The sequence below is a fragment of the Polyergus mexicanus genome, unplaced genomic scaffold, assembly GCF_030449975.1.
Source record: "Polyergus mexicanus isolate NDT 795.1 unplaced genomic scaffold, iyPolMexi1.0 SCAF_2, whole genome shotgun sequence".
Lineage (NCBI taxonomy): Eukaryota > Metazoa > Arthropoda > Insecta > Hymenoptera > Formicidae > Polyergus > Polyergus mexicanus.
This window is the reverse complement of record NW_027223322.1, coordinates 484453-508580: the sequence shown is the minus strand read 5'-3', so window position 1 is coordinate 508580 and position 24128 is coordinate 484453. Positions and strand designations below refer to the sequence as shown.

The 24128-nt window shown below is 36.3% G+C and overlaps 3 protein-coding genes across 5 annotated transcripts in view; 2 read left to right on the top strand and 1 right to left on the bottom strand.

Annotated features, from left to right (window-relative positions):
* Positions 1–24128, bottom strand: part of LOC138942597 (cilia- and flagella-associated protein 298) — a 52327-nt gene that overhangs the window by 9554 nt on the left and 18645 nt on the right. The window contains exons 1-3 of one of the 3 annotated variants that reach the window (XM_070312942.1): positions 5762–6677; positions 2716–3040; positions 400–666 (exon numbers count right to left, since the gene is read on the bottom strand). The exons of 1 other annotated variant lie outside the window; for it this stretch is intronic. In XM_070312942.1, coding sequence (XP_070169043.1) covers positions 400–666; positions 2716–2920 — 472 coding nt within the window. In that variant the 5' untranslated portion in view covers positions 2921–3040; positions 5762–6677. Of the gene's footprint in view, positions 1–399; positions 667–2715; positions 3549–5761; positions 6678–24128 lie in introns of those variants that run through there. One more of the 3 variants, XM_070312951.1, reaches the window with a different exon arrangement.
* Teh3 (tipE homolog 3) lies at positions 14386–17559 on the top strand. The gene is made up of 2 exons (XM_070312930.1): positions 14386–16480; positions 17470–17559. The coding sequence occupies exon 1, from the start codon at positions 15136–15138 to the stop codon at positions 16468–16470; it is 1335 nt and encodes a 444-aa protein (XP_070169031.1). The 5' UTR covers positions 14386–15135; the 3' UTR covers positions 16471–16480; positions 17470–17559.
* On the top strand, positions 18621–23798 carry Teh2 (tipE homolog 2). The gene is made up of 4 exons (XM_070312991.1): positions 18621–18870; positions 18946–19204; positions 19373–19540; positions 19866–23798. The coding sequence occupies exons 1-4, from the start codon at positions 18621–18623 to the stop codon at positions 19909–19911; spliced, it is 723 nt and encodes a 240-aa protein (XP_070169092.1). The 3' UTR covers positions 19912–23798.

Here is a 24128-nt window from a genome sequence, read left to right as displayed (position 1 = left end):
AATTTATGAGACTGAGGATTTTTCAAGATCAATCCAACAATGCTAATAAAATCGCTAAAAATGCGACAAAGTGTTTATTTTATAAATAAAATAATTATTAATTACGGATATATATATATATATATATATATATATATATATATATATATTGCAGTATTATTTTCATTCTAATATCTCAATTGGATAACAGAACAGGATCTTATAATTTTGTGATATTTATAATGCGGTATGAACAGTTTTCTAATGCATATGTAAAGTCAATTATATAAAATTGAAATTGCTCTTTTATTTAATAATGTAAACATGTTTTCAAAAACAGATACGAACGAAATAGAGCCAGAAAACAGATTACACGTACGATAATATTGATTGTGTGTGTCTAATGGTATCATTCTATACCTGTAGGGGAAGGTTTCAACAATCCGGTCTCATCATCCACGGCGATATTCATGTCGAGATCCTCGACGTACTCGCCTAAAGAGCGCTCGTAACGCGACATCCGCTTACTCTCTTCGTCGTCCTCGACACCTCCTACCACTTCGCCTCCCCCGTCCGCTCCTTCGGACACGTTTTCTGGTAGCTTATAGTTGACGCGTATTTGCGTACAATCGTACAGCTCCTTAGTGCAACCCTCTCTACAGGATGTCCATGAGCAATTGCTCGTACCTGAACTCAACGATCATTCATGGGAATTCAGCCGTGAAATATATTTCAAGCGTCACATGAATACATCGAACACACACAGACTCGACTTTGCGTGAACAAATAGAGAATGAGAGATATTCGCGCACACATAGATACGTACATATAGCTATATATATATATATGCAAAAGTGGATATGTGGTTGAGACATCAATAATTAAATTGCAAGATAACAATTTTTAATTGGAAAATGCGAAATTGAGTCTTTAAGCTTGCAAATATGAATCGACAAGCATTATATAGAATTCTCGTCAAGAAATATTTGTCGATGTCCGAAATAATTATTGATTTATCGATTCTTGGAAAATATCTCACCATTTGTCAGTGACATTTAAATGAAAAGATGGCTTCGACAACTCAAGAATATTAATTGACTCCTAAATATATCAACATAATGCACATACAGACATACAATGAGAGAGAGAGAGTAGATCACGCGTGAAACACGAAGACAGGAAACGTCCATGCATGAAACGAAGAGCGAAGAAGACGACGGAAACAGAAAGTATCGGAATAAGAAACCATCAAGAGATGCTTTGCATTGTGATGTAACTTGCGGGGATATTGACAGCATTTGTGCTCAATCGTAGAAAACACCTGCACTCTATTGACGTTTGTGGGGAGATGAAAATTGAAGTGACGAAGGAGTAATAAGCGGGGGCTTCGAATATATGTAAACTCGCGAGTCTCGGGGCACCAAGAGCATGAAGACACTAGTTGCATCGATCTTATCATGATTCTGTACAGTATCTTCTTTCTGATAGATAATTTTAGTAATAATTGATCAAATTCTTTTTCTCACATTTATACATTTTATTTGAGATAGAATTATTTCCGCGAGTATTATTTAAAAATAAAGACAATTTTTTGCTGATTCTCTATCTTTAAACGCGACTTATAAAAGTTGATAACAACTGGAAAGATTTATTGGTTATAACATAAGTATCTTCTGAATCATGAAATAAATATTTTCGAATGTATGTGTATTTCATATTGCGGTCAATAATATCCATTCGCAACGGCAACGTAAAATTTATAAAGTTGTATTAAATTTTTATGTCTTGCGGTCTTATATACAATATATCACGAATGACATGACATGAAAGATATACGCTATCGAAGAATGTAAAATTCATAAGGTTTTTGTTTTTTTTGTTACAATTTCCATAGAATTTATTATGATCTAAAGTGCGTTAGAAAAATATCTTTCTGGATGACAAAAGAAGACGAAGGAATTTCCAATTATAACCAAAGCATAATTATTTTTGTAATTGTCCACGTGGAATATTCTCGAAGCTTTATTAATAAAAGATGGAAACGGTTGTGTGTGTGTGTGTGTGTGCGCGCGCTCTTCTATACCAACTATATATAATAATGCGATGAATATTAAACAAAGAGCGAACATGTCAACTGTCTCATGGATGTTCTTCATCACTTTCATTCAATCTGGAAATAGCCTTTCTTTTAATCGTTCATGAGAATTGCACATTTTGACGCTGACCCAATTCTGTAAATGGAAATTTACATCAGTTTCTGATATCTGTCTATAATTATCTGTCACTTTTGATGAAATATTTTATGAAGTCATGATATGTGTAAGATCTCTTTTTTAGGTAAAAGAGAATTATTTTGTTTAATAATTTGTTTGATCTAAAACTATTTTTCTTCTTTTTAAGAAATTACGTATGATGATGTATGTTTTTTTTTTTTTTTTTTTTTAAATAATTAAATGCAATTTGTAGATGTAATTTTTTCTGCAACGTTAACAAAGACAGATCTTTCATCACGCATACACGTACAAAATAAAGTATACGTTTGTACCAACAAACATACATGCTTGAGAATGTATAGCTGAGAAATATGAAGATATGTCGAGCGATACATCATCAATTGCGCACGGAGGAAGTACCTCAGGAAACGAGGAACGAAGAATAGAGGTCTCACAGTACACAGCATGCAACGACGAGCGACAACGAGAACGAACGGATGAGTTAAAGGTGCCGATTGTTCACCTCTTCTAGATTCAACGTCGATGGTGATACACTCGGCGGGTCGAGTGTCAAACTGCATGAAGATGGTGGTGAAGGCGGGGTCGATAACGAAGGGGACCAAGAAGAGGAAGGCGAAGAGGCTGAAGGTGCTGAGGAGGATGAAGAACGCGGTTGTATAGAACAGCAGCTTCTGCAGGAACGTCTGCTTCTCCTTTTCGTCCGCCATCTCGGAGAACAAACGGCAGTGCTGGTTTCGTGCTGGAGGCTTCTAAGCGACGTCGTCGCCGTCGTTGTCGTCGTCGTCGTCGTCGTCGTCACGTCGGACGTCGAAGAGACGGAACGAGATCTGCGGACAATTCTCGAGTTTTTGTTCTCCGTACTGTATTGAGAATCGAGCTTTCTTTGTACACGCGCTTCGAAAGAGATCGCGGAAAGTCATCTTCTCGAGATGATTTCTGTCAGAGAGATTCCCCGGGGCTTCCTATGCGCTTTGAAACGCTTCCGTTAGAGCTGAGGTGTGTTTGTAGGCATTGTGCAACGAGAAAGCCATTTATCTTGATTGTCCTTAAATGACATAGGGCGCATCGATTAAACTTTCTCTCTTTTTTCTCACCGCGTACATTTGGTCGAATGTACATATATATGATAAAAGAGTATAATTTTTTTATATTATCTTAAAGCTGTCTTCTATAGAATCTATTTTATCCTTTGAAGAATAACATGTCTACGGCCTGTAAATGGCAATGGAGGAGAGATAGACAAAATCAATACTGTCAGCAATAAGAGACTAACACTTTTTTATCCTATAGTTACAGATTGTGACAATCAATAATTGAATTTTTATAATCTATTTCTTTTTTATTGTAGAATTAATTATATTTTATCTAATGATTCATAAGGTTGCCCTATTTATTGGTTTGTTACAACACGAATATTATTAATATTATTAAGACTGATCATTATAAATATCATATAAATTTCATGACGACTTTATCATAGTAAAATAGTCTTATATAGAACATCTTTAATTTCAACAAAGGTTAATCGCAGGAAGTAAAGTGTCGAACAATTACGTTTTGTGTACGCGTTTCCAACTTGGTCTACGGTACTATCGGCTCTCGACACAATAAGAGATTGCACTATTCTCGTTACAGATAAACGAGATGAACAATACCCATTCGAAACTTTGCTATATAAATCAATTTTCATCGAATTCTTCTTGCAAACAAACAACTTCTTAATTTCATCACATTCACTATCCATCCTATTTTATTATGAAATTTTATTCGTCCTTTTATATTTATATATAGTTAACTTATATATTACTATTATTAAATTATATTCACGTTTATGTATCATTTGATTGTGTATTATATTATATATAATATAATATAATGCGAGAGAGAATCAAAAGAAAACGAAATTCTCTGCTCATTGAAATAGCTTTAAAGTCTTTAATATCAAAATAAATCTGCTCATCAAATTGCTTGAGCGTCGAAGAGGATTTGTCATGCAATTTTATACCGGATTTTTCGATATCTTATAGAAAAATTAAACGGTCGTTGTCAAGAATGATCCTTCGAGATCTAAAATATTGTTCTTTATATATATATTGGATTTTTATTTATATAGATTACTGTCACGCATACATACGCGTTATACGAAGATCGATAAGGATAAAACTTATGCCAAGCTTTAAGGAACTTTATGTGAGCCCACGTGGAGACGTTTAATCGAAGAGATTAGAAACTTTATATCGCGTCCTTCGTATAAACGCTTAAAAATAACTATCCAATTGCGTAGTTGATCCTTTGTTATTATCAATATATTATTAAAATAAGATTATATCTTTTATACATTTCATCACGGATAAAAAAAAAACGAGAAAATACACGTGTTACGTATTATGATGAATTGAAATATATATAGATAATAAAGTTATTGACTTATTGTTATCTAATCTCAATCTGTTATTTACTTAGAAAAAATAGCGTAGAGATTTTATTCCACTTATTAAATTTTAATAATTAATTTATGCAATTTTTACAAGATATTAATATGTGACAATATAATACAAATTTTTGTTATTCACAAATTTACACGTGTATGAATTATTTTAGGACATTTCGTCTTTCAATTTTTAGTTTGAGACAAAGATGTATTCACGACGTGTACAAGCTGTCTTAATGCAACTTTTTCCTAAGCTCGCTGCGTTTCTAATACATGATTTACGTTGCGTGTTATACCCTATTGTATAGCATGAGCTATCTAACCTTTCCTCTAATGCAATTTTTACAGCATAAAAAGTATGAATAACAAAAGCGAAGATTATATTCCAAAGTCATTCACAACATTCCTAATGAAAAACAAATTGTATTAAAGCATTTCTCTTATTTTATTCCTCGATAATTGTATTATAATATCAATAAAATGATGATGAAAAATAAATATAAAGAGTATAATAGAGATATAAAAATAATATATAGCGTGATGTTTTTACAGAGATATACTTTATATACTAATCGTTGACTTTACAGAAAAATTCATTTACGTAACATCGTTTTCGTTATTTTTTTTTTTGGTACATACACGTTTTTCAAAAGATTTATATTAAGAGAAATATTCTTTTATATAGGATTATTTGTTGTAAAGATAATTTTTCGCATCATGTTAAAAGATTATTCTAAAATTCTCTAATTAAGATAACTATTAATGAGAAACGTATTTTTCAAAGACACCCAAAGCTTAATTTCTTAGACGTCAGTCGGTTCTAGTAGCTTTTTTTCGCTGTGGTACAAATTTACCTCCACAGTAACAAAGTATATATATATATCTTACATAAATCTTTAAACATTCATTTGCAAATGGGTTTTGCTCATCTCGCAAGATTCTAAATCCCATTACAAGATCCGCGATATTTCGTGATATTTTTGAGCCATTCCATTTTAAGACACCTCAGACATAGTTGGATCTCAGACCCGGTCTCAGCCCCAAGAGACTTCATCGCATCACGTCACGCAAAGAAAGCTCGATCGCCCCTCTCTCCTCGGGGTCGACGTAACGGTACCCCCTATGTAGAAGATGCGAGTGCATCAGGGCTCGGCGCCCTCTTCCTGTGCCCCCTCATGTGCCCCATCATCATCATCCACTTCCTGCTTGTCTTCCCGCGTTCCTCACTCCTCTGCCCTCCTGCCAATCTCTTCCCCGTCTTCTACTTTTGTTCACTATGTCGCACTGCTGTCCACTGTGCACATTTGATCCTGCGAATCACCGCGACGCCTTCGTCACGACGCCCTGGCCGTTTGCCGTGGATAATGGATAGAAATGGGGGTGCAGGAAAGAGACAGGATAAAAGGGAGAGGGATAAAGAAACAATATACCGTTTCGCGATTTCTGTGGATTACGACGGAGTCCACATAGCGGACGATTTCAGCGACGAGCTTCCATCGGCAGCCTTCCTGATCGAGTCACATGCGAAGCTCTCGTCCTGACCGCGGCGCCGACGGATGCCGGGCTACTGCAGTCGGTGGAGCTTTCGGACGAGCTTATTTTCCCGACGTTAGCGCCAACGACGGCATTTCGTGGCATCGACCGCCATCTCCGCCGCCGCCACCCCCAAAGTCGAGGATGACGACGACGGACGACGACGAGGGGTGATCTTCCCCTCCGTAAAGCTCCGATCACACTTTTTGCGCACGCTCTCTTTCTTTCTCTCTCCCTCTTCTGCGTTTCCTACGATTACTTTACGCGTACAATTTATCGGTATTGTTGTCTGTCGGACGACTGTTTAGCGATTTATATCACTGTAACTTTATTCGAGCTTTGCTCCAAACGATACCGAAACCTCCTCTGTTTCTCCTTTCTCTTTCCTTGTATATATATATATAATTGGTCTTTCTTCGAAATTTCTCTTGTTCTTTAATCATAGAAGAAGTATGAGTTAGCAATCTGAGACTTTGCAACGCGATCACAGATCTCATTTAGAAAAATACACGAGTTTCGAACATGTGCGATTATATAATTGAAATGTATGATTTATATGAATCTGCGTTTTATTAATTTTTTTTATTACTTTATATAACAAGATTGTAAATTATTTTATTATATTAGAATTATTCAGATTTTTTGTCTTTAATGATACTATCGCAATACTTCGTCTCTCCTATATTTCTTGTATTTTATTATTTATTTTTATGCAATCCTCGAAAAACAGTCTTTCCATTGATCCGAGATTTTCGAAGGGTCGGCTAAGGATAATGATAATTGATTGACGCACTGTGATTAAATAGAGTTGAACACAGTGAGGTCATCTTGGTTTTATGCGTAATAGGGGGAAACCGAGATTTTATTACCGCTTTATTCCACCGTCATTACTAATGTATGCTTTAATTTCGCATGCATTCTTAAGATTATTGCTTGGAGGATGTAAAAAGAAACGTAGCATAATGAGTTGATGTAAGAATATAGAATGCTATTCTCTCTTCTCTCCATCTATTTTCTTAGAATTTTATTTGAAAAATTACAATAATTATAACGCAGTAAGGTTCATATATAATAATACATCTACATTATCTTTTATTGAGAAATAGCTTATATTTAAAAAAAATTCGGTTTAAAAAGATAAAGCCCAAAGAGAATTGTCTTCTTTAAGGACCAAATATGCTTTCTTTTTGTTTGACCATTAAGTGATGATATTCTCAAGCTAAGGGGAAAAACCAATAAGCACTCTGGTCTAGTTGGAGTTTGGAACAGTGACAAAGTCATTGGAACGAAGTTAAGCTCTTCAAAGTTACAGCCGAGATGGAGAAATTTGGGGAAGGCCCTCTTCAATCTATCGCATGACTGGTAACAAATTTATTTTAAGTATATCAAGTTCGTTAATTGACATTTCTCACGTGTTATTTTTCCAGATGCCTCGAATGGTTATTATTATTATCTCACCGGATGACGTAACTGTAGACGATCCGGTCGAGCGGATTTCAATATTCATTTCTGACGACGAGGAAAGTCTCAGTTATCGCGTAATGCAGCTTTCATCATCGCGCTCTAAATTGTGTAAACGCTATTAAGGAGGATGTCAACTGACTCGCAGCGGCTTCGATTTACGCGGCGAACGCAATTTATTATACGTTCTTCGATATTTCGCGCCATCATGATTGGAAAATGTGGAACGCGCGATTCGACTTTTGCGATTATCAAATCTGATTACGTTTAAGTTCGATTAGAAAAATTAAATTTAGCTTTTGATCAACAAATAAAAGAAAGATATGAAACAAGAATAAAGAATTTGTATTGCTAAAAATCAATATTATCACTTTTCTCACAATTAGGTTTCTCGTTTGAAACAGTCCTCAAAAATGAAGACTTTAAAATCTTCAACATATCGAAATACGTAGGGTTATTTGGAACATGTGTGTAATTTTTCTTACTTTTAAATGTTATAACGGAATATTTTTCTTTTATGTACCTTACTTTTTCTTTTCTTATACACTCGAGGACATCGCCAACCTTTATTAAGATATAAAATGCATACTTGAACATAACTAAAGTGCACTCGGTTCTGATTGCATTATATAAAACTAAAAGATGTTTAGCAATAGTTTATTATAACATCATGAGAGATCCATCATCCTACAAACTTATTTTCATCGATATTACTGTTTATTATTTGGTATTAAATTTCAAGTTATCGAAGAAAAAGAAGTATATATGTATATTATATTGTTTTCTTTTATATAATTACACGAATTATAAGAGAGATAAAACACAATTGTCATTTATATTATATTATATCATTTATTTATTTCATATACTTATATAAATTATAGAAGAAATTGGTTAAACTAAATTTTTGGCTAACTTTGTGATAAAAGTATTTTTTTCGTCTCTTTAAGACATCTTTTATCTCTTTTATTTCTCTGTTTTCAGTAACATCGAAATAAATAAGAAGATATCATGAGTTAATATAATTGAAAAATTATAACTCTAAATGTGTCAAAAATATAAAAAAAACTTAGAAAAAAAGAAAACATCATATCTTCAGTAATATTGTAATATTGAAATGAAAAGTCTTGAAATATTAGTATCATTATACAAATAATTGTAATGCTATCAATGTATTATCTCTCTTTCTTTCTCTCTCTATCAGCGACATGTTGATCACTGGCATAATGAGACGACTTGACCTTAACAATGTAATCCGGAATAGATTCGGACTGATTCGTCCCCTTCATGGGCAGTCCTGCGCAAAATTGGCCGACAGCCAATGAACCGAAATGTAGGCCAGCTTCCACGGTCGATGATAATTTTACATTCGCCCTTTTCTCTGTTTTCGTGCCATATCGATTGCAAAACTACTAAGCCTTTATTAATTGCGATTCGATACGAATTGATATCAGTTGACTTTTTGTTTGTTTTGGCAAAGAAAGACAGGGAGAAAATGTTTTCATGTCGACGAGATTAAATCAGATAATCTTAGAAATAACGCTGCAGAATTTTTTCAAATAAATTTTAATCAAATTTTAATATAGAAAAAAACTTGCCCGAAATTAAGAAATAAAGAGAAATTAGAAAAACTATATTTGAGTAAAAGGAAGCTCTTTTGTATATATGCATATCCACAGTTTTTACTTTGTTTCAATTGATAAATGCGAAATACGTATTATGAGTACCAGATATTACCAGGTAATACCGGTGAAATAATACCGGTTTTAATTTCATAATAAGGGATTTCATAATGACCATATTTCACAATAACATGTCGTACGATAACACAAATCCCGTAAATCTTGCTTATTAAATCCTGGATGATTAATTGACAAGAACGATCGATCACTCTCGCATAAATTGCTTTAAGATATTTTAATACAAATATCTTAAAAGTATCTATATTTTACCAATAATCTTCCAATGATATTATAAATTGACCGAGTTAAATAAAAGATTAAAATTTTGACATTTCTCAAGTTATAACGCGAAGAGAAAAATATCCATCTTTCTCTGCATTAATCACAGTCTGAGTTTTTCGCAACGCTGGATTCTTCTTCGGAGAGCACGAAAATACGGAAGAAGCGAAGGGATGGATTATTGATGATATTGAAAGCCACTTCTATTTACGGCGATGAATGAGCGCGCGAGTGGATGCAAATATATTTCTCGGATGAGCCGGTGCATCGATGCAGCGTTCGTTTCAATTGAAACTAAATTAAGGACGCGCTCGAAATTAACACACGTTCCGTTCACACACACGCAATTATCAATTTCCTGATTGTGACAGATACGGAAGAAAATACGAAGAAAACAGCCAACATCCGTAATTAGGACATTCCCAGGATTCCCTCGTGAGAGTAACCAGCCCCTGCGAATCCCTAATTGGTTCGAGGAATCAGCGATGCGAGCCAAGCGCCAAGGAGAACAAGATTCGATCGATCTTTCTCGGCTTTCTTTCTTTCCCAGGTCACTTTTCGTGACGTCAACGGGGAGAGGATCGTGGTGTCCTTCGACATGGAGATCCGTCGGCGATCGGAACGACGACCCGAAACAGAACGCACGGGCGAGTCAATGGGACATATCTCGGAATTAGCGTAAATTGGTTCAATAATCGTAGCCGGATATTTGATCTCTCGATTCTCATTCGAATCATTTGTTTCACTCTACGATCGTCGTGACGAAGCGCCCCTTGATCGACGCGCGTGGGCGGCACGGGAGCTGATCTAAATGTGCGTATCGCGACTAACCCGCGATGACGAAACGCATGGTGTTGGTGGCAACGCGAGGTGATATTGATTTTATGATACAATACGGCAACTGCGAGGTGGAGCCATTGCAGCTCCAGTGGTTGTCGTATACCGCCATATTTGTTTCCCTCGGCAGACCAGGCAAGACTGCGGAAAGCGGATTTTCTGCGGTTTCTGACGGACCGGCGAGTCGTCTTGCCATTGCGTAAGTACAGATTGGAGAACTTGGACGCAATCTCCGCAATCGTTCGCGCGCGTTTTCCGCTTGCCGGAATTCCGGATTGAGCGCGGACTTCGAGCGCGTAACAACCCCTTTGACGCGAGCAGCGGCGGATTCGCGCTCGCGACGAAACACGCGTAAACAATGTGTGACAGGTGCTTGACAGGTGGTTGTCACGACGAGAAACTATCCTCCCACGATTCTTTTCTAGAGTGCTTGAGTGCTTATTTGCTCGGATGCTGCTCATGACGCGTGCTTGTCATTCAAGTGCTCGATGTCCGCGTGTCGCGAGAGCCTGCGACGATATCGCCGGCTCAATCGATGAGGAAGGCAGGAAAGCAACAAACTCTCTCTTCCGATATAATTCTGGTGATTGATTAATGGGCTATACTGAATTATTTTAATGCCGACAAAGATTATTTAAAGAGAGTGAAGCGAAAAGAAAAAGCTGCAATAACATCATTTTTAATGGACATGATTCACGTGCCTATGTATTAGGGAAAAAATGATGTAATGTATGGGACAAACCTAATGAGTTTTTCCATACGTCTTTCTTAGATGTTTTTCCAAATTTTTCCATAAAATTTAACGCTAAAATAATATCATCGTCAAATGGAAACTGTAATCGCAAAGTGGCATTCCATGATTTAATTCATTTTCCATTGATTTAACTCGTGTAACTACGTTTTTGCTGCGGCAAAACAGGAATGTGGAAACTTTCTTCTATCTTTCTTATGTCTTTACATTATGAAATTATTATAAATTATAAAAGTGAAGTTAACTGAAATGTAGTCAGGGCCGGCAAATCTAGCGTAAAAGCATATTTTAAAACCTTTTCGCGATCGATCATTCATTCTCGACTATAACACGTATCAATCATGCATTCGTTTGTTGGTTAAACGAAAACTAAATACGTTTATGTCGTTTCTGCTTTCTCCTCGATACATGTACAATGTTTATTGAACAACAGTATCCACAATTCCCATAAGACTTATTTGAGAGACAGAGATGAGAGATGACGTTCATTTTTGATATTTTTAATATATAAAATGATTTTGTTATAACGTCTCTCTATATTATCCTTAATATATTATGATATATTATATTCAATATTTTTTATTATATTCTCTTATATTATTTTATTTATTTTATTCATAGTGTAGTTGAGAAAACATAATCATATCTCGTATAAAAAGTTGTGGCGCTAGCTGGAAATAGATAGACATCTATAGCCTTCGTAACTAGATGTAAAACATATCCTGTAAAAAAGTAATAAGCGGATTATTATTTTGAGCGATAAAGGTGACACTGGTCCACCGATAAATTGAGGATACGTACAGAAATATGCCTGTGTCGCGCGCGAAAGGTCTTTGCGTTGAATAATTTAAAACCAGATGATCGATTCTCTCAGGTGAGTCGTGCGACAAACCTCATTCCAGCCAACCTCATTTAGGATTCGATCGAATCGCATAATTATACCGCATAATAACATTGATGCGCACGTTTCCATGTTACATATTTACAATCGCGTATCTACACTCATAATAGATTATTAATATGAAAAGAGATTACAACATACATATCTTTCTATCTTGCAAATCCGAGATCTTATGACATTTTAGCTTCTTAACGATAGTTGATGATATTATTGTTCTTTCTAAAAAATAAACTTGTATATAAAATAATTAACTTGAATATACAAGAATTGATGAGAATTGATTTTAGTTAATACTTATCGCTGTTTTTTTTTTTTTTTTGCCGATGCTACATAATTGGAAAATTTGGCTTAAATTTAACATATATAGCATGTTCCAAATGGTCGACACAAATTTTTGTGTTAATCTAACATAATACGTGGATATGTTAAATGTGATGACACATTAATATTATATTAATATTTTGAATTGAATGCAAATTTCATAATAATTTGAAATGTATTTTGCGCAAAATCAACATATTTTTAATGATAAAATTAACTTGGAAAAAAAATTATTGACGGTCTGTAGTCATTCTCACTTTTATTATAGAATAAAATCAATATTTTTTTCTGTAAATTTTAACAGATAAATTCTGTCACTGATAATAGGAAATATATTTATTGTGTAAAATTAAAGTACACATTATGTTACCTTTATCCTTTTTTCAGTTGTTTTAATAATTTAACATTTGAGTTCAATTACACACGAATGTATTAAATATTTAACACAAAAATTTTAATTATATTATATATTTTTTAAGAAAACAAAGTTTCCAACTGTGTATTCTAACTCTATTATCGCATACGGACTATTTATACAGATATAGATTTAATTCGCTTCGCAACAGAAAAAGATAAGCCAGTTACTGCAGAGAATCGCCCGTGCTGATCGATACGAAATATTGATGTTGATATACGCGCTAGATTTGACTTGCGTGCACCGATGCGGTAAACGATAGGCGAGAGATGGACGCGCGTTTTGTGGAAAGCCGCATAAAACGGAGGGGCGCCACACCGTCTGAGAGCTTAACGCTCGATAAAATTACGTTATATGTTACATGCAAATCTCATTTTTTGTCGCTCGCATTTTCTCAGCGTTTCTTCGTTCTCTTTCCAGTCAAACTTCACTTGTCGCGAAGGTCATTAGCGAAACTGTGTCATGATATCGCGACAGGCTGATTTTGCATAAGCGAAATGAAGAAAGTAGTTGCTTTATTCTCGAAAGGAATTTTGTATCAAGAATATTTATTTTTTCAATCATCGAGAAAGATCAGATAGATAGATCTTGCTTATTGAAAGGATGAAAAGTCGTAAATTCACGATGAGATTGTACATTTATGTTCGCGGGAGTTATAAAAGATTTTATAGAATTTTTAAAGGAAACGTATACTCCGATATATTATAGAAATATATTGCTTACAAAAGTTTACGACTCTGGAGCACCAGTTGTCTCTAAAGGTCCGCCGGAAATTGTTCTCAGAATTGATCTGCGCGATCATAAATATCGACGATACTAATAAATGGACTCTCGTATGTCTCACAGCTGCCTGTCGGATTGCAATTGAAAATACGAAGGATAAAAAAAGCTACACCGCGTGCTAGATATTGTCGATCATTTTAATCGACTGCATAAAACGTGGATGATGTTGTCGACCTAGTTGAGAAACTTTGCATAGAGCATAGACCATTAGCCGCAATGCACCTAATTTCACATCTGTATCAAGCAAAATTATTTTGCTTTAGTCTACTTTATTTTCCGTTACAGTTTCTCTACAATTTTATCGTGACATACTTGACTACTTTGGAAACTTTCTTTAGAAAAAGAAAAACGTCTAGCTTCCAGTTTAATACTTAATTCACAATTTCAAATTTATAATTCTAGGAGTAAAAAAAAATTTCTAAAAATCGAAATTTGATTCGAGTATTCTTGTAAACTTTGAGCTTTGTAGCCTTGAATATACAAAAAAAAAAAAAAAAAAAAAAAAAAAAAAAAAATGTAGATATTGTTGCGTTTCACTCCAGAATTCGTACGAATTGTGAATTTACGTCGTCGTTTGACGCGCCGGAAATTTCGAAAAATTGCAGCCGCAAGTCGCTATGTCTGGTGATCATTCCGCATCATCCTCCTCTTTAGAGATTTTCGCGGCATATAATGACGTCAACTGCGGTAAGCGTCAGCGCACATTGCAGCTCGACGACGCGCAGTCGCGCGGCGATGCGGATCGATGCACGTCTTTGCGAGGGTTCCATATCACACGAGGAAACCAGGATAGAATATGCGCGCGGGTGGTGGACTCGTCCTGCGGTAAAAAGGAGAGAGTTCCCTTGCGGTAAAAAGGAGAGACTTGCCTTGCGTGGAACCCTGACGTGAAACCGATGATACAAATGCGTGCGCTCGCATCTCTACGTAACGCGGGCTTCGATGAGCTCGCGAGAAACGCAAAGATCAGTGCTATAAGTGCGTCCAGCTTGCGATGTAATAACGGAATGTTGCGACGACGCGAATAGTTTTGTACGCGTTGAATTCTGCAGGATGTAGAAACCCAGTACGGGCGGGAAACACGATCGAACTCGCGGCTCTTGGTGGTTGAAATTCTCTGAGAAATCCGCCACGATTGATGAAGCTGTCTCCTTAAAGGTAATTTCCATTCTCCGTCCAGAAGTACGCGTCGCGGACCTTATCGAACGAAGAGTCTCTTATATAACAGACTAAAACAAATGATTGACGGTTGATTGAAAAATCTTTATTTGGCATATCTTATGAAAATGTTAAAAAACTCGAAAACCATCTTTACAAATGCTGAAACAAAGTATCGAAGATCTCCGAGTGATTTATAAATTCTATTAAATCATGGTCGACTTCACTTCAATCCGAGCGAATATAAATAGCATGTTTATTCGACGTAATACATTATAGTCAAACGCTTTCGCCCGCATAAGATGGACAAGCGCGAGTAGAAAGACGGTCGATTGGTGACCGATCGAGTAATCAATCCAATCGGAGCAAAATGCCGAAACCAGTCCCGGTCGAGAACCTGGTGATACCGCCGCAGGATAGCCGCATCTGCGGGACGATCTGCATCTGCCAGATGACGATGGTGCTGTCCTCGGTCGCATTGGTATATCTCACAGTCGCGATCTACATGCCATGGGGACGGGCGTATCAATCGGGCATCAGTGAAGTGCCCGCGATGTGCACGACGATTCGCGCGATGAACGCTGACAATTGCGAATGGGGCAGCTGCGGCGAGTGGTGTTTGTCCAAGACGTCCGGACCGTGCGCGCAAATTCACGTGAATCTACGTAGAAATGGCTCGACGATCCTACTAGCGAACTGTACGAATACGACGAACAAAACGTGCTACGGCATCGATCAGGAGAACGCGAAGCGTTCCAAGTGCATCGCGGACGAGTGCCGTAATCTCACCGGCACCTTCAACTGCTCCGCGGGCACCTGCATCAACATCACCGACGCTTTCGAGTGTATGTTCCACGACACGGATCCGCCCCTCAAGTGTTCCGGTCGTCGCGGCAAGATCACCTGCATCGACATAGACGGTTTGTTTAACTGTAATCGCGGCACCTGCGAACGCATACGTACTCCGTACAATTGCGATCGCAGATGCGTCGACATCCCGACCAGGAACAAGAATATGATCCTTATGAGCGGCGACAAGGTGTACCTGAGCCAATGCGAGCGAGCGATAGATGTGGAGACCAATCGAGAGATCTGGCACGAGGATCGCGGTGACATCATGATGGCGTCTTGCTACGGGATCTTCAATTCCACGCTGGGCGTGGAGGCGGTGGATTGCATCAACGGCTCCGTGCTGGAAAAGGATCTGCTGACCGATTTGACCAACTTCACGTACCTGTCCTATCTGAATATATACGCCACGAAACCTCTCGACAAGCACGTCGCGCCGCCGGAACAGAGTTTGATCATCGCCAACGAGAGCCGATTACTTATCAATCTCGAGGGATGCGTGAACACACTTCGGGACGAGTGCAAGGAATTTCTTCACAAATACGGGAAGGATGGATCTGATCATAACGCCCGTGCCAGATTCCCGTGTTACTACGCAGAGGACAACACGGGCATTGTCGTGTCTCGTTTCGATCTCGAAACGACCTATAAAGAGTTCTTAATCGCTCTATTGCTGCCGAGTATCCTGTTTGTCATCAGCTGTCTGACTTTGATCTTCTGTCAGAGGACAGTCGTCGTCGGGGACGACGCTAAAATGAGGTTCAAGGGCAAGCCCGGCACGCTGGTCTCGATAGAGAGGAGCGCGTCGGGTAACTTAGGGGATGCTGGCGGAGGAGATTCTGTTATGGCGCTCTGAGATCCGTCACGTAAGAAACATTTCAGTTCGGCAAAAAATGGTCGCGTTCTTGAGGCATGGTTACGTAGCTGATTATATCGCTGTATTTTCGGCCCCTTCAAATTAAAAAAAAAAAAAAAAAAAAAAAAAAAAAAAAAAAAATTAAAGATTAATTTCTTATAATTCAGATCAATATTTCGCCGATTTAATTAATTGTAGAATCATGTCTTTCATTCGATCGAAATTTCAAAGTACAATTGTTTTGCGATCGTCGTTTTGCGATAATTACTTTTACATTATAATTAAATCTTTATCATTGTAGCAATGTCTCTTAGTTTAAATAAATAAATCTAAATTGTATATACATATACATATATATATAAGTAGCATGGCATGATATAAAAAGATACTGTAATTTTAATAAAATATAAATTGTAGACCTAAAGAATAAGTACGTTGAATTTTTCTTTTTTTCCAATGCTGCGTTCTTATAAAATCTTTTCTTTAATCTTTTGATCTTAAGAAAATGTGTGCGTATGCGTGTATGTGTGTGTGTGTATAATAAGCTTTAGATATTTTGTAGAATATTTCAAAATAAGAGACACGTGTTTTTCTCTTTAATATTTATTCGATTCGATTCTATCGAACGAATTCTAATACTTGCTCGTATTCAATTTAATTTCGCACAAATTTCACACTAAAATAATAAGATATATAGAAACAAATGTTATAATATTGACGAGAAAATTCAGAAATATGGAGATGTATTTTGAATCTAGATTTAAATTTTTTATTCATAAATTACTTTTTTAAATTGACATATTGCTATTATTTATTGAACTAAAAAATCTATAATAGAACAGATGTAAAGAGTTCATGTGTGTTTTCCTCTTCTATTTCGTGTTATTCTACAAAATCCAAAAGCTCATAAAAATAGGGATGAGAAATCTGCAAACTGTTCCTCGGTAGACAATTACGGTCATTTTTACGCAATATATATTTCTAATGTTGTGTTAACAGGCATTCCCCTCCTGGAGGAGAGTCCGGCTCGTCAGTCGATATTCTCCCTGCGCGGGCATTATTGAGATGTGGGGAGGGGGGGAACGCGTGATCAAAAAATTCTCATCTCGCAATTTATAAACCAAAAAACTACACGTGCACATTCCTGCAAAGATATCAAGAAAAACTGAGCGAAAAAACGGAGGAACGTTTATAAAGAGCAAAAAAATATCGAGGTCAAGAAGAATTTATCTACTCGCACTGCCTGCACCAAATATTTGGAAGAACGCACATGCATGCTTATGTGACATGAAGAGGCGACATCACGACATCGAACGTACAATTCGGCACACGATTCTCTCGTTGAAAAGGACATAATCGCTAAAAAGACAAGATTTACTCGAGTTTGGCATCTTTCACACACGACACATTTGTAGTCTTTTAAGAGGTTCCCCTTTTCTGATTGATTTGCCGTGACCAAATAGCCAAGAGTGTGACTACCAAGGGACGCGCCTTGCCGATGGATGATCGACTCGAGATCGAGCTCTCGATAACTTGCTTACTTAATTATTCAACTCGTAACCATTAGAAATACACGAATAGACATACGAATAATATGCAGTAATATCAGCGCAAATCGACGGCCTACATAAGCTCGAAGATTTTCTTCATATCAAGAATCATTATATTAAAAGCTTAGAATTTTTCAAATCGGCACAATTTTTATATTTATAGATCCTACTTTATTTGAATTAAATAAAATTGATTTTTAATTTTTTTTTTTTATTAATCGTTATTTGATTATCATATTTATCAGATTTTACATATCCCGTTCAATCTCGAATATTTTTGGATTGTATCTTAAGTCTCATTCTTTTCAACGTCGCAGATCACTTAATTAGCCCGTGTTACAGATATAATATTCTCCGTTATCTCAGAGAGTCAAGGAAAACTATTTCCATTTCCGTTGTAACCATCGGACAAGAAAAATTCGCGGTGCGAATCAAGATTCGCAGATAAGGCTATAAAAGCGTATCCTAACACGCGTTTCAATTGAGTCACGTGAATTGTGGCTATCCGCATTCGTCCGAGTATTTTCAAGTGTTACGAGTAGGGCCTATAAGTGGCCCACAAAAGCCGCAATCATTGAGTCGGACGAATCGACAGTGATAATGGGCGTCCAGATGGAGGAGTCCAAGATCGGCGCCATGATCGAGAAGGCCAAGTTTTACACTTCCCTCTGTCTGGGCACCACGGCGATTCTCGCGGTCTTCGCCTTCTTGTTTCTCATACCGTTCGTCGTCGAGCCAGCGATATCGACCATATTAGCAGATTTTTCGCCGCATGCGGTCGCCTGCGTGACGACGAGTCACGTTTACGCGGAGGGTCTCAAGAACTGCTCGTGGGCAAGTTGCAGAGAAGGTGAGTCCTCGACCTCTTCCTCGGAATCTTGTCTCTTATCAAAACGTAATATCCGCGATATCGTTGCCATCGTAGGTTGCACCAGTGCCGCGATTCGTTGTCATCAGATTAAGGTCAACTATACCAGACTCCCGTACGAGGAGTTCATGGCAAAGCCATTGGGCTCGGTGCCGTGGGACGTCGCCGACACCGAATTCTTCGTGAACACGGAAGGTTGCGGTTACCCGCCCAGGGTCAACTGTTCCACTTTCGCGAAGAAATACGCCTACGAAAATACGGGAAAGATATTTCCCTGCTACTACAGCAGAACGCATCCAGAAACGGTTGTTGCAAGGTACGATCGATAAAGCGAGATAGCGAGGAGATTCAAATTCGTCGAGGTGTCGCTGAATAACATAAGCGATCGTGCATATAATCGGCAGTTATCATATACATATATAGATATGTATGAACGTTCATTTCTGATTAGCCCAAAGCATAGCGCGCTATCTTATATCCGCAGATATTCGTGGGATGAAAATCTCAGGCACTTGGTGTTGGCCTTGATCGTGCCCATAGTGCTCTTCGCCGCGACGCTCGGCGTGTTATGCTACTGGTATTGTCCGCCGATGGGCAAAACCTGCGGCGGACCAGGTCGCAATCTCATCGACAAGTATGCTAGAAAAGAAGAGTAAGTGTATGTATGCAGCGCCCGACTGTCATTGGCAGAAAACGTATTTTTCACAGAATTGTTTTTGAAGTTTGTTAGACGACAATCGAATACTATAAATTAAAAATATCAAGCATCGATAAATCTTTCGAATATTTATTTCATTCTTTTAAATTATATTAATTTAAAAGAATAATATTATCAATTTAATTAAATTCCACAAATACTTTTTTCTTTATTTTTGGCACTGAAACATTTTTTTATAAGATTCAAATTGTCAAAGTAAGTCCTTCGTATTTTATGTGACTTATATTTCTCTTTCGTAATATCGTTCTGGCTTTTACAGCATCTTGGCAGAGGACGAGTTCGAGGAAGACGAAGAGGAATACTGACTGCTACCAAGGGCTCACCCCCCGGCACGGGAGTGATGCCAGCAAAATCATCTCCGAATGGCTCCAGCGTACTTTACCTTATAAATTTAAGCGATCGAGAGTAATGGCGTTTTTTTAGAAGAAAAAAAATTTGCCGAAGCGAGCAATGTGTCTCGTTGTTATCGCTTTTTACGAGTTTACTTTAAACTATGCTTCTAACGCTACATCCCACTTATTTTGTTCTCTAAATCTACTCTGGATCATGCTTTCAATAAATGAAACGTACGTTTAGGTTTATGCCAGTGATATAAAAATATTTCTCTCTCTCTCTCTCTCTCTCTCTCTCTCTCTCTCTCTCTCTTTCTCGACATTACAATTGTGCACTGAGATTAATTGTATGCACTTATTCGATATAAAAATAACGTTGGATTTATATAAATAATAATTAGCAAAAATAAAAAGTAACAAATCGAAGATCATCATTCGTAAAGATTCGCTCGATGCGAGTCATTACGAAGATTAGACCTTAAATTTATGATGTAAAGTAGGCCGTGGATGTGAGAGCACGGACTTTTCAATCATCTATCAGTATTCGACGAGGTATCTAGCTCGAAACACATGGCAGTGCCATAATGTATTAATAAAAAGGAAATAATATGTCATACATTGCAAATTAATTCAATTGATAATATCAATATCAAATACTAATGCCTGTTAAATTATGTAACAGCATATATTCTGAAATTTTAGTAGAGATCAACGACGGACTTTCGTGTGTTTCGGGCTTAACCGTGATAGAGGCGCGCCTTCCTATTTGCGTGATAATTTAAGCAAAAGAATAGTTTTTAAACGGCAGAGATTTTAGGTTTTTTACAGCAGCAGCATCGGATTTAGACTAAGTTATACGGCCGTGAATTTACGACTGAAGTCACGTAAGCTGCCCTTTCGCGAAGTATCGATGGAAGCAGTGCGAGCTTGCCGCTCGGCGCAATTCATTAAGAAACGGACTCAAATGCGGACTCTGATAGGACTAATCGCGTTACTCGCTACACTAAATCACTATCGTTATGTTTCCGAAATTATTATTTAATCGTCCCTTTCTCTATTCGAATTATAAGGATAGGTTTCTTCCTATTTTGCAATTTTTTTTAAATAGATAAACTACTTTTGTATATATTTGAGAAAAGCATAAACGATATATTTCAAAAATTGAAAAAGAAATTTCTTCTCGTAATTATCTTCTCGAGAAACAGAAAAAAGAAAACACAAAATTTTGATGATTTTATAAAGACTCTATCAAAGGAAAGCAATTCATTCTTGATATTACTGCTGATATTTGAAGAAATGATACAAACGTGATGTATCGAACTTGTAAATATATTCCATGAAAGAAAAAGCGTGAAGCAAGTGACGCGATTCGCTTTCAAAATCCGCTTCCGCACCAAGAAACGTAAGTTAAGGCTAGACCGTAAGTTAAGTCTGTGAATATTACCGATCGTAATACAATCGCGAAATCGATATAAGAATTGTTACGAATTTTGTATGCGGACGCAAAGGTCACATCGTGGATTCTAGTTAGAGAAAAGATATATAAATCTAAAGAGAGAATACGCGCGTGTTATATAATTAATGCAAAAACGCACTTGAAAACGTTGACATGTATCGTGCGCATAGTTTATAGTCGTATATAGAGATATAAAAAAAAACTTTTAATTTGATTGTTCGCAAGGAAACGCGAACTACGTTCCATAAGCTACGAAACGACGTTGTTCACTATTGACTTCTCATGAATCGTTTAGTAATAATTAAAAATTAAATTAAAAATTATAAATAAACTAATGTAGGTAATATAAAAGTTATTTTTAATTTTGATTGATGACGTTACACTAAAAATAATATGAGTATGTATGAAAGACAATTGAATTCGTTCGATTTATAATGAATGAAGAAATTAATAATTACAATATTTAATTAGTTAAGTTCTCAAAATGTGTTTCTCGATTTTCTCAGATGGTAGTTGAGTTCTATAATCATTTTGAAAAATGCCACGGATTGTATGTTTTAATAACGTTCGTTTCTAAGCATATGGAAAGCATGTCGTAACCCTTTACATCATAGGATGGTTGTGAATCCTTACTCGGCCTTACTCTAGGTGTCCTTGATGTTAGAAGTTGCTCCCATGAGGCAGCAGCTTCCCGTGGACCCTGTGTTTTGGCACTCATTCCCCACTCAAAGCTTGCTAGTCTAATTTCCGTTACGACTGATCACCCGATCGTCTATAAATTGCGGATGTCCATCGATTTCATCCCGTATTAACTTAAGGCAATTTCGTTCGATTCAATTCTCTTTCATCGTCAGACGATATGGATAACTTTAAAAATGCGAATGTTAAATTTGAATCATGTGTGGTACATTTGGATGACATTAAAAAGAAATCAAAATTAAAGCCCAGATAATTTTAGATGAATATTGCGTTTGAAACACCATCGGGGCATCGAAATACAAATCGAAAGACTCCTTGTCTTCTCATACACTCTTTTTTGCGACGATTTTTGCTCAAAGATGCTCACAATCAACGAAACGACGGCGCAAATCAAATTCACGTATATCCGCTTGTCGCGCTTTTTGCAAGTCGCAAAAATTGCAATTTAGTTTGCCGTCAAGTCATCGCAAGATTTTTCATCTTCGGTTAGAATTAGAACTCTTGTGTGATATTAGAATTCAAGCTTTCAAGCGAAACACCAAGAAAGCTTTCACGCGGACAATCTAGAAATGGTGATTCGCGAATAATCCACAACTCTCGCATCACGTATATCGGTTCTAGTGCCAATTAAATTCGCTAGCCCGACTAGCCGATTGCAATCGTTGTAAACAGCATCTTGATAGAATATTGCGAGAGAAGATTATGTATTATATAGAGACTGGGGATCTCAAGCAGATATGGCTCTTTTCATTGCATTACTTATGCATGGTTTCATTCTGTGAAGAATTTGAAACTAATGAAAAAATCGAAATCTCTAATACTTTCTTTAATCTTCCAGTATTCGGATAAACATTCGATCGAATTCTGTCTTAAATAAAAAATGTGAAAATTGATTAAAAATTGTTTAAATGTGAAAAAAAGAATAATAATATATTTTTATCATGAAGGTATTCCGAGTAAATATGTTTAATCTGTAAAAACTATTCTGAAAGATATTATAAGAAAGTTTATTTATTAATTAATGAATTACGTTTAGAAATATTTAAGAAGTGCAAATATTTGTTCAAGATCCCTCTATAGATAGGTAAACAAATTCTAATATAATTCAGATAATTTATATGCAAGAGTGAAAAATGTAGCGTAAAAATTATTCAAGCGATTTTAACTAACAAGTATATTTAATTCAGCACGAGTTGAATAATAAAACGAGATATTACAAATTCTATTTCCATACACGATCTGTATAGCTATTACATTCGATCTGAAAATAACGATCGAGCGCTGTTTGGCTTTGATCGATTCGAAACGCGAGTGCATGCAAATATATTATACAATAATTATCTTTACATATTATATGTCCTCTCTCGTAATGTTATTTGACTACTGTAATAGTACTCGCACTTACTACATCTGGACATTTATATCGTGCCGACATTATTTCCTTCTCTCTTTTTCCTTATATGCAAAAAGATGTATAATATATTAATATATGAATGAAGAAATATATATTATATATATATATATATATATATATATATATATATATGTGTGTGTGTATGTAATATATTCTTCGAGATGCTTCCTTTCTCTCTACTCAGAAATTTTCAAATCGTTCACTGTTTCATACGCGTAACTCTATCATAAATATATATATTGTACAAAATACACACACACACACACACACACACACACACACACACACACACACACACACACACACACACACATATATATATATATATATATACGGTATATGTAAATCGTGCTCATTCTGCGATAAACAAACGGACTATTGTAAATAAGAGATATTGTACGACTTCGATTAAAATATATAAAAATATCGTTTTCTGTTAATATAGTGCCGATCTTTTTTACTCATAATTATTTCCCTGAGGTTTTATTTTCCGAGAGGTAAAGCAAATTTTTATTTCACATTGTAAATAAATTTTATGCTAATATATAATTTTATACTAAATATATTATTATTATTTTTTTTTTTTTTTTGATTCTTATCATTTCTTGGCATTTGTCGTAG

Excerpts from the sequence above, each read along its gene's own strand:
- Teh2 (XM_070312991.1), top strand. The coding sequence starts at position 18,621 with ATGGGCGTCCAGATGGAGGAGTCCAAGATCGGCGCCATGATCGAGAAG. Across the intron at positions 18,871-18,945 it reads GTGGGCAAGTTGCAGAGAAG|GTTGCACCAGTGCCGCGATT; the intron begins GTGAGTCCTCGA and ends TTGCCATCGTAG. Across the intron at positions 19,205-19,372 it reads CCAGAAACGGTTGTTGCAAG|ATATTCGTGGGATGAAAATC; the intron begins GTACGATCGATA and ends TTATATCCGCAG.
- Teh3 (XM_070312930.1), top strand. The coding sequence starts at position 15,136 with ATGCCGAAACCAGTCCCGGTCGAGAACCTGGTGATACCGCCGCAGGAT.